The 16,624-nt window shown below is 34.5% G+C and overlaps 2 protein-coding genes across 11 annotated transcripts in view; one reads left to right on the top strand and one right to left on the bottom strand.

Moving 5' to 3' along the window:
- The first annotated feature begins 370 nt into the window (after positions 1-370).
- On the top strand, positions 371-5,098 carry LOC128230146 (metallophosphoesterase domain-containing protein 1-like). Of its 2 annotated transcripts, none has more exons than XM_052942187.1 (3): positions 371-491; positions 2,467-3,197; positions 3,637-5,098. In XM_052942187.1, the coding sequence occupies exons 2-3, from the start codon at positions 2,521-2,523 to the stop codon at positions 3,767-3,769; spliced, it is 810 nt and encodes a 269-aa protein (XP_052798147.1). In that variant the 5' UTR covers positions 371-491; positions 2,467-2,520; the 3' UTR covers positions 3,770-5,098. The 2 variants fall into 2 exon arrangements, with proteins under 2 accessions (XP_052798147.1, XP_052798146.1); XM_052942186.1 differs by having other exon boundaries at positions 431-615.
- Positions 5,099-6,350: 1,252 nt separating this feature from the next.
- Positions 6,351-16,624, bottom strand: part of LOC128230302 (septin-1-like) — a 32,366-nt gene continuing 22,092 nt past the window's right edge. For 5 of the 9 annotated variants that reach the window (XM_052942471.1, XM_052942468.1, XM_052942467.1 and 2 more), the window contains exons 2-13: positions 16,499-16,604; positions 15,755-15,841; positions 14,410-14,533; positions 14,161-14,295; positions 12,798-12,915; positions 12,106-12,207; positions 11,813-11,958; positions 11,485-11,589; positions 10,902-10,934; positions 8,893-8,968; positions 8,479-8,577; positions 6,351-8,221 (exon numbers count right to left, since the gene is read on the bottom strand). In XM_052942471.1, the coding sequence (XP_052798431.1) occupies positions 8,482-8,577; positions 8,893-8,968; positions 10,902-10,934; positions 11,485-11,589; positions 11,813-11,958; positions 12,106-12,207; positions 12,798-12,915; positions 14,161-14,295; positions 14,410-14,533; positions 15,755-15,841; positions 16,499-16,508 (1,032 nt within the window). In that variant the 5' untranslated portion in view covers positions 16,509-16,604 and the 3' untranslated portion in view covers positions 6,351-8,221; positions 8,479-8,481. Of the gene's footprint in view, positions 8,222-8,478; positions 8,578-8,892; positions 8,969-10,901; positions 10,935-11,192; positions 11,202-11,484; positions 11,590-11,812; positions 11,959-12,105; positions 12,208-12,797; positions 12,916-14,160; positions 14,296-14,409; positions 14,534-15,754; positions 15,842-16,498; positions 16,605-16,624 lie in introns of all 9 variants that reach the window. The other 4 variants (XM_052942463.1, XM_052942465.1, XM_052942466.1 and 1 more) reach the window with 4 other exon arrangements.

The following is a 16,624-nucleotide window of genomic DNA, read 5'->3' on the forward strand; positions in this document are numbered from 1 at the left end:
TATATATATGGCATAAACTGTTTGCATCCATGGGGATTTGGTGTTACTCAATCAAGAGAATGTTAACAAGTTGTAGTCGAAAATGATGTTTTTTAGCGCATTGTTTCTCCTATATTGACATAAAAAGTAAACTTGGACGATTTTAGAGGGGGCGCGCTAGTGGAAACCAAGTTATTTAGCTTAAGCCAAGTTAAGGAACGTGTTGGAGTGTATCACTACACATGTTTGCATTAAGGCTGGATAGTGTTTGTTCTGTGAGTGGTAGACAATGGACCGTTACACCAATGTGTACACACCGGTCTCAAAAATAGTCAGTAAGACCGGTGTGTACACAATGCCGTTACACTTTATAAATGTGTTTTGACTGCCAGGTGTTTTGTAACCTAAAGTAAAAACCAGATTTTACAATGCGGTAAAAGTACAGCGTCACCAATGTAAACAACAATCTGACATAGGTATTTCGTTATATCCGGGTTGGAAAAAAGTAACATGTAAGTCATATTATTCAGGTTTTTGTGATAGATTTGTAAGTTCCACTTTAAGAATGCATGGTCCGATAAATATTTACGATGTTTTGTCAACGACATTACCGTACCAGGTAATCGACCAATCCAGGTAAGATTCAGTTTAATTAATATGAAACGAACCAAAGGACATACTATACTGTATAGTATATACATGGGATCTGGTTATTTCGTAACCTTACCATTTCGTAACCGCTCATTCTTGGTTATTTCGTAACCATTGTGTTAGTCATTTCATAACCATTGACAAATCGATTGGTCATTTGGTAACCATCCGTTAATGAAGTGTTAAATGGCACACTTATCACCTCGTTAAGTTTATTGCTCAATACATAATACAAATTGCACAGCAACCAAGATTACAACAGGGAAATATCCCACAAATTCCTGCAAACAATTACCATTGACTCAATTGAGCGTCAGTGCTTTGATTACCAGTGACGGTTCTTTTATTCAAGCTGCAAAAAACACTTGCAGGAAAGTCATATTAGTTTGATAAAATATATTTTATTGATGCAAAGTAGTAATAAAATACTCATTAGAAAATTAGCAATGTATTGTGATAAGGCGTTCAAACTTCGTGATTCGTTGATATAATGTGATGTGTCATGGATGTTTTCTATCTTATTGTTGATAGGGTAAAAACTCATATTGGGTTGGTGTATTTTCCCTATGTTTTGTTATTTCGGTACATGTTTGCATCATTTTCGTGGTACTTACAATGTAATCAAATATACTTTCATTACCCATTATACGCAGTCATATGCGGCTATATACATAACCAATACATGATAACTGTTTGATCAATCTTAAATAATGTCCGACTGTATGTAATATTCAATTAAAAATTATATCATATAATATTAATTCATTCTCACAAGTATATCCCAGAAACAATCAAATCAAATGAATTTAGCGTATAATATGCTGTGTTAAAATTGTTGCATGCCATATATATGTTTTTTTGTTTGTATATATGTTATTATGACGATAAGCTTGTTATGCTTAAGTCTAATAACTATTTTGTTCTGTTCTGTTCTGAATTAAATGTTAATTAGTCGTGCTTATTAAATTGATTGCAATTAATGTTGTCTTACTTAATTCCATTGTTTGTTCACACCTTGATAGTTTCAAGTTCAAAGTTCATTGGCAGATTGGCATAAAATAGCCTTTGGCCATTAACAAAATAAATATGGCAAAAACATAAATCAACTATAAAGAGTAACGGAATAATAATAAATATACATCATGTAATTAAATATGAAAATATAAATTGTTAAACACTTAGAAGGAAAAAGCAGAAATTAACAAAAGTTAACATAAGGAGGATTACTATATACAAGGAAAGTATTTCTTAAATTCATGGCTTCTTTAATGTAGATTGCTATCTGAGTTTGTCTTTAGTAATAATCATAGAATGCACTTCAACATTTATAGTTTTTACAAACTTATTTTGGAAAATAAAATGTTATTATTTATATTAAAGTATATATTATGTATCATTGAAATATTTAACTGATGGTTACGAAATGACCAATAGATTTGTCAACGGTTACGAAATGACTAACACAATGGTTACGAAATAACCAAGAATGGGCAGTTACAAAATAGTAAGGTTAGATAGATAGATTCTTTTTCATGAATATTATTTTTGGTCAATTGTTATTACATTTCACAAAAATCTTTATTTTATTTTTTGTTAAGTTGAAACCATGTTCTACAATGTATATTAAAGGGCATGGCCCAAGGAGTGTGGCTTATCAATATTGCCTTACATATTGTGAATGTACATACATTTTTTCTCTATAGTATATTTCAATACATGTTTCGGGCCAAATCGGGGGGGGGGGGGGGGGGAATATACTGCTGAATATTGTGGAAACTTTTTCAACATATATTACATATTTTATTTGTCTTTTATATAATATTTATTTGTTTTCAGCCGTCATCACCTTTGACGTTCTATAGTCGCCTTGATTTCCAGCAAAAATTTGAAATGTCCATACCACTACCACACAAAGTTTATAAAGTAGGGGATACAGAGAATCCAAATGCCAGGATTGTGAGAGTAGTGCATATTTCAGACACACATATGCAACATGATGATTACAAACAGAATATTCCAGAGGGTGACATTCTTATACATTCAGGAGATTTTTCTCAGTACAGTTTGAAAATATTTTTAAAACGGAAGTCCAGGGAGAGGCAAAATCTTGTTAGTGAGATGAACAGTTTCTTTGGAAGTCTTCCATTTAAACACAAAGTACTGGTACCAGGCAATCATGAGATGTGCTTTAGTGAGTCTGACAAGGCGTTCTTGGAAAGCCATCTAACTGAAGTCATATATCTTCAAGACAAATCAGTTCAGTTGGAAGGATTAAATATATTTGGTTCTCCTTGGACTGCCAATAGATGGTATTCATATGCAGACTCATTCACAAAGAAGATGAGTAGATTACACAGAATTTGGAGTGAAATACCTGAAACTACAGATATTCTTGTCACACACATGCCTCCTTTTTGTATTCTGGATTTGGCAACCAAAAAATTTGCCGGACTAAAGAATTTGTTTGGTGCAACTGAGGGCTTGTGTGATACCTGTTCATTAGTCCATGCTCAATCTGAACATTGGGGATGTCGAGATCTGAAGAAAGCTGTTTTAAAAAACATCAGGTATTTCTCTTTTCATTTTTTTTTACATTTAAAACAAATTGGAATAGCAATGATAATAGTTACTCTAATTGTTAATTACAGCATAGTAAGTTATAAATTAATGTTTTTTAATTTTAACATGGCATGTGTAACTCCATACTTTTCACTATATTCTTTATCTGGTCTTAGTCATATAAAGAAATTATTTTAGTCTCATATTTTTGTTACTCACATATACATTTTGTAAGAATTGGTTATACGCTGTTGGAAACAAACTTGAAGAAACGGGAAAAAATCAACTTGATGCCTCCTTTTTAGTCCTGTTTTATTCCTAGTTCTAAGATTATCGGGTACAACTAAGATCCCTTGATGAAAGTGGCCCCTGCTTACTTGTGTGTATGTAAAATACATGTTAGTCCAACCAAAAGTGGTAATGAGACATCTGTTCCACTCCTTTCAGGCCTGTTGTGCACATGTTTGGCCATGTACATGAGGGAAATGGTGTCGAGACAGTGGATGGTGTGACCTTTTCAAATGCTGCTATGAAGCTTAAATCCAGGCTAAACGTGTTTGATGTTCATGTTCAAACATGACAGAATCGTCTCAGGAATACCTGTACAAACATGAACATATCATCTCAGGAATACCATTACTATGTGTCGTTCTTCTGTGTGGAAGTAATATTCGTCATTTAAGCTGTACCGTTATTGTAGACTGATAAAAATTGGGCGAATTGACTAATGATGAATGTGCATATTCTGATGATAACTGAACGAAAAATAAGAATGCTTAAATATTGGATACGAATTTTAAAATCTAATAATACATCATTAATAAAAAATACATATAGAATGTTAAAAAATGAACTCAAGCAAGAAAAAAATCTAGATAGTATACACATAAATAAATATAGAATTGCCCTTACAAAATTTCGAGTTTCCTCACATGACCTATTAATCGAAACGGGAAGACATCATAACATCCCAAGAACAGATAGAATATGTACCTTTCGTAATATGAATACCATCGAAAATGAATATCATTTTCTTTTAGTATGTCCAAAATATCACACTCTACGAAAACAATTCTTTAAACCATACTTTTGCCATTGGCCAACAAAACAAAAATTTATTACCCTTTTGTCCTCAGACAGCGGAAAAACTATGCACTGTGTTAGTAAATATCTATATCATGCATTTTTGTTACGATCAGAACCTAATTATGTTGAGAATTGATATGATATATAGTATACTTCTCTATTGACTATGTCTTTGCTCTTCACGATGAGTTGTTTCATATGATTTATTTCATATGTTTTGCATTTTGGCTATAGATGATATGTCATTTAATGCTGAATAAATATTATGTTATGTTAAAAAAAATCAAAAAAATCAAGCATACCCGGTACATGGGGGGGGGGGTTAACTATTCAATGTGATATACAAGGGGTAATTAAAAGTGTTCTTGCAAGTTTTAAATGCCATTCCTTAGGAAAATTATACTCTCTTATGGTAACATTTAATCTTTTGTGTACCAAAAACTGAAATGGCATGATAATATTCAAAACTTTAAAGTTACCGTAAAAGGGATCTTAATGTTTTCGGGGAAAGTGCCAAAATATTCCATGTTCTGCAAGTCTGTATTGTAACTCGGAAATTTACCTACTGTTAAAATTACGCTAGTTTAAAGATTCGACACAAATTTTATATTCATTTCCGCCACATGTTTTGAAATTAACGTTTCCACGCTACACTGTAACTCAAGTGTATAGATCTTTATAAAAATTTGGATCCCATTTTCCAAAGCGATGTATCCTTAAACCACTATGATTTCCGTATTTTTCCCCTATGTTTAACAAAATGTTCTGTACCTTTTCTACAGAGAATGGAACTGTTATGTGTTAGTAAGGAAAAAAAACACATTTAAAAGTTTTAAAGAGAGTCCATGTTTTTTATCACTCCTCTTAGATCAGCAGTTTCCACGGGATAATGATGAAGATTATGGTTTCTGTGCACTGAACTCATGAGATCTATCTATGAAGTTTGAAGTCAATACCTCAATGACTTAAGTAATGCTCTGGAAAAAAAAGTATGAAAATCAACAAAGGGGAATGACCAAAAAATACTTCACCCAGAGATACAGAGTTTCTGTGAACTGCACTTGAAGTTTACTGTATATAAAGTTTGAAGACAATACCTCAAAGACTTTGCAAGTTATGCTCCGTACAAGATTGCCCAGACGTACATGCATGCCTATCATAACTATTTCCCTTTCGCCTTTTGGCAGAGTATAATAAAAAATAGCTAGAATACTGGGGCAGAATACATGGCTCTCAGGAAATAAGGCATACTACCTTAGAACACCTTATTAGGGCATAATACACGACTCTTAAGGAAAGAAGGCATACCACCTTTCCTACTGGGGCAGAATACATGGCTCTCAGGATAGAAGGCATACCACCATTGTCACCCTCCCTACTGGAGCAAAATACATGGCTCTCAGGAGAGAAGGCATACCACCTTTGGCACCCTTACTACTGGCAGAATACATAGCTCTCGGGAAAGAAGGCATACCACCTTTGGCACACGCACTACTGGGGCAGAATACATGGCTCTCAGAAAATAAGGCATATCTTCTTAAGCACCTTCCCTACTGGGGCAGAATACATGGCTCTCAGGAAAGAAGGCATACCACTTTTAGCACCCTTTCTTCTCAGGCAAAATACATAGCTCTCAGGAAAAAAGGCATACTTCCTTTGGCACCCTCCCTACTGGGGCAGAATATATGGCTCTCAGGAAAGAAGGCATACCACCTTTGGCACCTTTCATCCTCGGGCAGAATACATGGCTCTCAGAAAGGCAGGCATACCATCTTTGGCACCCTTCCTACTTTGGCAGAATACATGGCTCTCAGAAAAGCAGGCATACCATCTTTGGCACCCTTCCTACTTTGGCAGAATACATGGCTCTCAGAAAAGCAGGCATACCATCTTTGGCACCCTTCCTACTTCGGCAGAATACATGGCTCTCAGAAAAGCAGGCATACCATCTTTGGCACCCTTCCTACTTCGGCAGAATACATGGCTCTCGGGAAAGAAGGCATACCACCTTTGGCACCCTCCCTACCGGGGCGATACATGGCTCTCAGAAAAGAAGACATTTGTTCATTTCAGCATTTATTATTTCAATTATACTGTATTTCAAAATGTTTTACTAAGATATATTACATGAATACATGTACACATTACAAATTATATAACATATTAATATGTGATGTTATTTGATTTGCTCATACATAGTACTATAAGAACACAATACAATTTACACATATAATTGACTTACTTGTAGGTTTGCTTAAACCATGATTCTTAATTTAAGTACATCCTGTTACATCAGATTTAGTTCATGATGATCGGAAGAATTTTGCATTCCAGCATCTGAGCCCACAAACAAGTGATTTGGAAAGTGAATATTTTTTTCAGAAAACCTTTTTTATTACTATTAAAACTACATGTACACATGTTGGCCAAAACATCACTCTCCAACCATTTCTTTACAAACAAACTTGACCCATCCACTTTATTTCTAATGTACCAAGTAAATTATAATGGACAGTTACTTAGTATCCTGAAAAACTTATTTAAAGCTTTTTTACATAAGATAAAAATCAATAAAGAAAATCTAGTGATTTTAACCAGCTTCAGCCATTATGGAAGACAAAGTTATGGCACATGCTTTAAACAGAGCAATAGACCAAGGGTTTTGAAAGAAACTCACAGTTCTGTTACAAATGAAAACAACTAGACTAAATCAGGTTCACAAAATGTTCAAGATTTCAAACAGATCTTAGAATATTATTGCACAATATAATGAAAGGATAACAGAAACGGCACACTCTCACCTTCTGAACAAAACATGGACATTCAAAACATGCACTTCAGATTTCCTACCATTATGTCTTAGAAGGCTATTTGGCAGCTATCTTTACAATACACAATTACCAAAGATAAAACAAACTTGTATGAACAAAGCAAGCATTAGTCCATAATTGACCTCGGTTCCATGATTATGTGACCTCCCATTCTCATCTTTACAAATGGAGATTCCTTTCTATAATGCAAGGCAATATTTCAAAATGTTATCAAAACAGATTTAATACCTATATGTAAAACAATTTCCTCTGTACTAAACAACAACACACACACACAACGAACAACAAAAAAAGAAAGACAAAAATAGATTCAAAAATTATTATACGTCTCGAAATATAATTAACATGACGCAAATAGGAGTCTAGCCACGCGTGGCCACTTGTCATAGGCGGTCAAAATAATTCATTGCTCAACTACGTTCTATCATTTATTGACAAACTATAATACCTTTATTGGTTAATTGATTGTTTGGATGATAACCAGCGTCATGTTAATTGCTACAGATTTACATAAAAAATTGCATTATTATTATCAAAGACTAAAAAATTCAATATAACACAAAAATATAAAACCTCAGTATAAACACTTTGGACCCAGTTTAGGCCAGAGCACTTCTATATACAATGACATGATATTGTGAATGACTGCTTCATGTATTAGTGGTTGATTCATGTCATCAACATATAATGCTGAGCACTATTATGCTAACACATCCATGACATGTACATGCATGTTCTAATAATCCATTATGTTGTTACGAAAGTAAAGGCATTAACATTGGCAGATAAATTACCTGTCAGCTGGCCAATATCTAAATGTCTTAAGATTAACAACATTTTGGCAAAATATATTAATTTGAAGATCTGTCCTTCTTTCCACATATATGAATTATGATGTAAACTTGGGCCAAACAACCAGTAACATAAGGACAAACTTTGTTCCTTTAAAGTATTCTTCAAAAGAAGAAATGTCCTTCATAATTAGGTCCTATATTAACAGCAATAGAAGTCAGCAAAGTAGTAGAGCCTCTTTCCTAAAGGCCCCCATCAACAGCACTAGTCTAGTTAAAGCCCTGGTTCCAACAACACCCTGACAGCTAGATGCATTGTTAAACCTAAAACAGACAGAAGGTACAATCAGTATTATTAATATACATTAACAGAATTAAATGTGCTTGACCAGGAACCAGCAGCCAGTAATTCAAAAACTTGTATAAGAGTTATGATTTATAATTAAGCTTCCTATATTCAGTTTCTCAACAGCCACTCTGTTATTTTATATACCTCCACCCCACCATACCTCCTGTGGGAGCTCCTTTCTTTGACAGTTAAAACATTAAACACAAATATATCTTTCCAATCCCATTTATACCTCCTATACATTGTGTGAGCGGACCCCGTTCTGCTGGCCGCCCTTCTGCGCCTCCATCTCGGCCTGCATCTTGGCAACCATCTCCTGCATCTGCCGCAACTACAACACACACGTACAAATACAAGGCATGTATTTATGCATTTTGTCAATATTATTAAGCAAGACATCTCCAGGGATCTTGAATTGAAGAGCCTACTGAATGTTATTAAATACAGTCGTATGACTATTTTACACCAGTTTATAGAGAGTGACATGAAAATCAGCATGTCCAGCATTTATATACATTCTCAGATATAAATGCAATTACGATAAAAAAATAGCAATGATTCTGATTCATTTATTTTCAATGTGTCGAGTATAACTGAATTATCCTACTGGACACTCTGACATTCCAAGTGCTGTGTATAAGTGTACCTGTTTCTCCTTCTCTATCAGAGCTTGGTCCCGGGCATCCGCACCACCACCTGGAGCATCCGGTCTGTTGCCACGACTGTAACAACAAAACCAATACATTAGAATAATAGCCCTGCTGCTTGCGATAATATTTGCTGCATTATTCACTGACATGATGGTTAAAATATGAATGTACATTTTTTCAGATGTTTAAAGATTACTGCTACTTTAGTGCTATGGTTCTACCCATTTGTCTTACTGGTATATTGTATATAGATATTACTATACTAGTAAGTCCTGAACAGCATTACAATACATAAAAGTAAGATAAAAAGTAAGATAAAAACACCACTCCTAATGGCATGATCAAATGATTACACAGAGCTCCATTTTGACAAGACCAAAAACGCATATTAGCACATTCATTTTTCTTGTTCTTAGTCTTTGTAAATAAGGAAGTTTTATAACAAACCACTTCCAAATCAACTAAACCTAGGTAGATCAGACAAAATTAGCAAACTTTGCACAGTAATCTAATGTTTCCCAGAAAAGATGGGCACATTTGTGTCAATATGATCAATTCTATCTTTAATAATGTGCTTTGATCCATGATATAATGGAGTACATGTAGGAAAGTAGCACAGCAATCTACACTATTGATTAAACACAGTTGTTTATAATTATAGAGGCAAGAAATGGAAACAAAGTATAATCATGTTAGGAATGGGGATGGAGCCTCTATGATTAGAAAAATGTGTCCTTTTGACTAACATTGGGAATTCAATCTTTGCCTAAAAATGAACAAGAATGCTTTAAAAACACAAAAGAAAAGATAATGAAATCTTTCTTTCTTAAAGAATACATCTAGCGTATGTAAACAGGTTGGAAGTCGAAATTTGTTACTTTTATTATTTTTTTAAAACTTAAGATTGGTAGTTATATTTTCGCAATTTCACAGCTTTAGAATGGGGCCAAAAATTGTTCATAAAAAGGTCCGCTGAGATGGCTTATACATTAACTTACGGGCTTAGAATATTTCAAAGTACCACATGTAAAATAAGAGACAGAGGTATTACTAATATATATAAATACGGCAAATAGAGTTTCTAACTGTCAAATTTCCAGGTTATGGTAATATGTAATTCAGAGTAAAGCAGTTGGTACACAAACTAAACACAGTGATATTTTAGAGGCTACAAGTTGTACTTCTAACAGTAATTGTCAAAAAGGTCAATAAAATCAGACTACAAAATATAGTTAAATATACCCCGGTAGTTAAATGAAATAGCTATAGAACAACTAGAGAGACTTTGCTAAGAAGTCAAACATGATCACTTTACTCTGCAGCAAAATATCTTACTTTAATATTTAGATTCAGAAAAAGTGAAGGATTCTATATATGATATGATTGGATTAAGGGAGACAATCACAACATCAAGTGCACGACTACACTCCAGTGAGTTGTCTTACCATGAATGTTAACACATCCATTATCGCAACGACAAGGGGACGCACATATATGGAAGAGAAAACAAGTACATTCTTTGTTAGCATCATCATAAAGATAATTATTGTGTTTCATAAAGCATAAGTATTTACGGTTTACCCTGGCAATTAATAAAAAGGTGAGCAAAGCAGAATGTTATTATTGTCTTAAAAAAGTTTTAAATATGCAATAAAATTAACCCTTATTGATTCACAAATGTTAAACATTGTATTTGTAAAAGCTGTCATGCAACTAAAGCTAATATATTAGTAAAAGCAATTCTTGTGTTTTTATTCTGAAAGTGTTTTAAAGATCATTGTTGCTAACAGAATCATGCTTGTGCATTGCTAAGATCCGTTGGGAGTTTTAAGGCAATATGGTGATGACAAATGACATGTTTGTTGTATCAGACACACACTTGGAAATCATGCCCTAAGTTCAGTTTCCATCATCATCAATGACTTGCTACAATGCCATGCCCCATCTACTTGAAACACATCGCACATTAGCTATAAGATTAGCGCTTAAATAGTATAAAACATACTCGGAAGGTTCAGGAACGGCTCTGCGTCGAGAACTGATAAAACAACAAGCGCAACTTAGTGCAGCCTAACAGATTTTATAGCTGATGGCAAAATAAGCTGCAAAATCCTGCATTAAGTGGCCTATAACGGCATATCTGCACAGTGCACAGCCTGCATAATTACAACGTAAACATGAGAATATCTACATTCCTTCAACTGATCTCTCTGATAAGAAAGAAGCAAATCATTTAAGTGAAGCTAAAACTGAATATGTAGCAGAATCTTGGTTAAAAACATGAGTACTTTCTTACACATCAGTGCTAAAAAAGTCAAAAGCAAAGTAAATAAATTTGAATTGTGGGCACACAACAAATGCATTCTCACAACATGGAATTTCAACATTAGTAACCAGTATGATTCATTATTGAAAAAGTGTTCTGTGGGAATAAGGGTGTTCCAACATCAATAACCTGTACTGTTTTATACTTTATAATCAGCATATTTAATAGAAACTTTTTTTAACACATGTTCATCAATAAAGTTCTGTCAGAATGTAGTATATATTTCATAAAGAAAGAGGTAAAGACAACTGGAGCTACACACCTGCTTTTCTTGGAAGGCAGGGATTGTCCTGAGGCGAGTCTCCCAGCACGGAAATTCTCGTAGTGGACCTCCTGCGTAACTTCCTGTAAATCCTGCATGTGGGTGCTGAAAAATGGGGGAAGTGGGGTTGTCACAGAGGTCAACTACATAGCGTTCTTGGTTTCAAGGTTCTAGGTTCTGACTTTTCAACATTCAACTAAGTTATAGTTGCACTGGTGTCTCTTATATTTATTTTACTGACTCGCCAGCATATTGTGATCTGTGTTTTTTTTATTTTGTTAAGTGCGGATAATAAACATTACAATACATGCTTAACTGTAAGTCTTACATGAGCATGGTCCTGAGTTTAATGAAGTCACAGTGTTCGGGGTTTTCCACCTCAACCACCCCCCAGGGGTACATACGACCCCGGACCTTCTTCCCCTTCACTTCAATGATTGTATTAGACCCGACCACAGCAAATGGCACCGCCTCCTGCAAACAGAGTTATGAAAAATATAATCATGTCTGCAAAACCACCATTAACTTGTATCATGATTTGATTTCCTGTTAATCTAATGTTGTAATTGCACAATATAGATGACCCCCTCTCCTAGTCACTCTATGCCTTCCCCCACCCACCTTGAGTTGCCGGCACTGCTCCTTGTATTCCTCATCCTCATCATCGTCACAGTCTGGCAGTGGGTACAGGGTGATCCCCTGCTGCTCGATCTGCTGTAGGATCTGTAACATATAAAAGAGTAGTGGATTTATTGTAAAACTTCCACACATAAAACCTAACAAGAAGTTGCCGAAGCTCTCTTCAAATCACTCATGGCATTAAACAACAAATTATTTTAATGCAACCAAAATTGAACTTTGCAATGATATTAAGTTGTAAAAACTTGAGTTTGCTAAAATCAAGTACTTCTAAAGGGCCCACTTATTGCTACATGCTTATAAAACATGCAAAATTCAAGTCTTCTCTCATAAAATAAGTGTCAATATTAAAACATTCCACTGAAAGACATTCAAGAAGCTCATTGTTAAGCTCAATGAAGATTCAGCAAACATCAGTTGTTTTCATTTGCATCAACTAGGCGCTAACAGCAAAAATAATAAGGAAGTCTAGCAATGTGCTTTTTTCAGTTACATAAACTAATAAACAGACAGAAGATACCAGCATAAGCAAACAGACCCATTTAAAAGAACGATAGTTAACATCCATGAATATTTTCTAGTCATTATTAAAAGATTATCTATGTCAGACTGAATATTTATCTCCCAGGTGTTGTGAGGATGTTCACTCTGAGTATTAATTCAAAGTCACGCACCTTCTTCTTCTGATTTAACACCTCTTTCTTTGTAAGCGTGTCTGCTTTCGCTAACACTGGAACTATGTTGACTTTATGATGTACTGCTTTCATGAATGCTATGTCTAGAGGCCGTAATCTGAAACATGATATATACTGCATGTAAGTTTAGTATACTTTAGACTGCAAACAAGATTTCTTATACATTTGAACTACACCAAAATATGATTTCTCAAGTAGAATAAAGTACTATACAGTACAAGTGCCATATACAGCCATGAAGATTTCCCCTGCTTAGGAACATACCTTATTTTTTCATAATGACAGGTACTAATAAATGTATTGTCACACTCACTATTGAACTGTATTTTGACTGAATAAAGGCAATTTATGTTTTAAAATATCCTTAACCTGTAATAAACAAGAGCTGTGACTGTAAGTGAGGAATGCCCCCAAAGTGGAACTCAAGTGTGATTCAAAGGTCAGAAAGGGAACATATAGCATGTACCTTAGAGGTAGAGATACGGGTCACGCACGTGACACCGTGTCTTGATATCAAACACATGTGGCAAGTTTATTTCAAAATCCGTTCATACATGAGAAAGGTACAGCCCGGACATGAACACCTATACTCTATGTCATTATATGCAGCATTCCATAGCGAACTAATGCTAAGTTTGATCTTGACCTCATGGGTCCAATGTAGGTTAATCACAATTAGACCTACATTCTTAATGGGCATAATTTTTTCCAGATTTTTTGTTAAAAAACATGATTGCAAGCCAAATAAAAGCCAAAATAATCGCGTTCTACACAAGAGGTAAGCATGGCCCTATATTGCTTAACTGATGTCTTGGAAACAAACATTTTCATATGTTTTATGAGTATTTGATAGAAATTACAAATTGAAGTGTCGAAAAGGATCTTCAAATATTTGACATTATAATCTTTTATTGATGGTGTTTCAAAAGTGAACAAAATTTTATGAAAACAAACATATTGACCAAGTTGCATTGAGTTTAGGTCAAAATCGTGGGTTTAAATCTAGGGTTTAAACATAATTTTCTTTGCTTTGACTTTCTGACATTCTTTTTTACTGACCCAGTATTGACAAAGATTTTTTGGAGCAAACTGAACAAATTTCATTGATTTAAGCCAAAATTGTGGCCTATAGTGTTCACAAGGCCTGCCTTAGACTTGACCTTGCTTTAATTTTGAATTTGAACCCCCACCCTCTTCCCCCAGTATCAGACTTGACCTAGATTGTATGCAGATATACAAGTCTTATAGACTTCATGCCAAGTGAGCTAAAAATCAAAACTAATTTCTACATCTTCCCGGCAAAGGATTAAGCAATCTATATTTACATTAGTATATTCCTTACCCGTGTCCTGAAGGGTTGATAAAGTAGAAGCAGCAGTGTACGCGATTGTCAATGATGTGTCTCCTGTTTAGCCCACTCTCATCCTGCAGGTAGCGCTCAAACTGGTCATCTACATACTGGATGATCGGTTTGAAACTGAAACAGTATTGTAAGGTTTATTATCCAAGGGCTGAAAGCAGCGAAACTTCATTATTGTATTCATAATTTTTAGACCACAGTAAACTACATACCAAAAGTTAATTTGTTTACCAGTCTGTGGAGTTGAGTGAGTCCCCGAACCCCGGCGTGTCGACCACTGTCAGTCTCAGTTTTACTCCACGCTCTTCAATCTCCACTGTGGACGCATCAATCTTCACTGTTTGCTTTACCTTCTCTGAAATGTTCATGTTTATTTTTAATTTCATGTACATTATAATGACATCAATCAAATAACATTATAAAAAAAGTTTGAAAACAATATAAATACAATGCAATAAGAATATATGCAACTTCATCTCTTGACTCTAAAACCACTATCAAACTTTCACCAAATTCACTATAGCCTTGCAACAAAAACAGCAGAATATGTTGAACATAACATTTGTATAAACAAATAAATAAAACAAAACTTGTATAAGTCAGGAAAGACCCGTTATCAATAAACAGCTGTTCCATTAAACATGATACATATGTTTATATATGAAAATAAAATGTGTTTTTTTATTTATATACACATTTTTTTCTCTTACATTTCAATCTTATCAAGATGGATTTAGAGTTTCTCAAGATGGGGTTTACATGAAGCTTATCAAACTATTTGCAGGATTTCAAAAATGTATGAACACTTCACAGCTTGAAACTATGATAACATTTATTAATATCTTACATGAAGCTTTTACCAACAGTTTTCCATCATACTCTAAATCTACACCTTTGAAAAAACTTTTTTTAATAGGCGTACCCATTTTGCAATACTGTATCTTTTATAATCAAATTTTCAAGAGCAAAATACTTAAACGATAACTGATAACAATCAGCATTTGTCATCAGTTATAAAATCACTTGTCAACATCCATATTACGGTGAAGTTAATGCAGTGTGACCTTCACCTGTATAGTTACATGTAATGAGGTACACTGCGTTTATAAGAACAGTTATTTCACACTTGACATGACATAACACTACTTGATTTACAATCTTAAGTGCTCACAAGATCATTTTTATGAGTCCTTATATTTCTAACACACCTATAAACATACCATCCAGGAGAACATTTGGTTTTAATTAACCTTACATTATATCATAGTGTTCCCCCAATGTTTGGTACATTGCAGAATAAAAAAATGAAAATATGAATAAAATTATAATAAAATGAAATATGTCTTTTGTGAGTCACACTTCAGAATAAACAATGTATACTTCACAGTTCTTTTATCAAACTTTTCAACCCAGTGTCAGTCTATTCTGGTCATTCAAATAATGGGTGTCCAAGATCTAGATGTCTTATTACATTTTGAGGGAACACAACTTGTATCAATTAATGCTACATATAAGGCAGACACATTATGCACTAATGTTGGTCCATCATCATAAAGGACCACAACTGTGCACCTACCTATAGCTGTGGGTATCTGCCTCTCTGGGTAGAGGTCCGTCAGAAAGAGACTGTTGACCAGGGTGGACTTCCCCAGGCCAGATTCACCTACAATATGGAGCAGTGGTATTGCCGATATTCAAACACAAGAAGAAAAAACAACCTTTCTGTCTTTCACCTCTACACTGATTTCAAAAATCAAATATCCACATCAAGGTAATGTAAAAACATGGACATGAGGAATAAACTGCTTAAGGGAGCAGCTTTGTAAAAACCTGCTTTTAATTAAATAATGACTACAAGAACAGGCAAGCGAACAAAATGTTTTGGCAAAGATTGCCATGACTGTTTGACAGTTAGTTATACAATGTACAGTCCAACAAATTGCAAAAAAACCAGAACAATGCTGCATTACACATTACACTGACATCATCGTAAACCTGTCAAAGGCATTACTGAAAGGAAATACTTCTTAAGTTCATAAATAACTTTCAGCTACAGAGTTTTAATTAGCTACACATTCATCATCACCACCATTATGTGTTTACTGATAAGTGGTACGTTATGAGTTGCCCAACAGTTGTGAGTAACTCAACAATTGTAGTTTGGCATGCTATTCATAAACTACCTGTATTCAAGTTATAATCCCTTATAATTTTTTCAAAACTCTGTTTGATCGAAGGAGAAGTAAATTCCTATTCCATTAATATCTGTTAACTATTATTCCTGCTTGCCCATGCCAACCACAGGTCGCTTGCCACTTACCGACAACCATGAGGGTGAACTCAAATCCCTTCTTGACAGATTTCCTGTGAACCTGGTTTGGCAAATTGGCAAACCCCACATAGCCAGACTGCTCTGGGTTCACAAACTGAAAATACAAAAGCATTA

Source organism: Mya arenaria, chromosome 4 (assembly GCF_026914265.1).
Source record: "Mya arenaria isolate MELC-2E11 chromosome 4, ASM2691426v1".
In the NCBI taxonomy this organism is placed as follows: domain Eukaryota; kingdom Metazoa; phylum Mollusca; class Bivalvia; order Myida; family Myidae; genus Mya; species Mya arenaria.

Coding starts and splice junctions, on each gene's coding strand:
- LOC128230146 (XM_052942187.1), top strand. CDS start 2,521: ATGTCCATACCACTACCACACAAAGTTTATAAAGTAGGGGATACAGAG. Junction 3,198..3,636: donor GCTGTTTTAAAAAACATCAG/GTATTTCTCTTT, acceptor CACTCCTTTCAG/GCCTGTTGTGCACATGTTTG.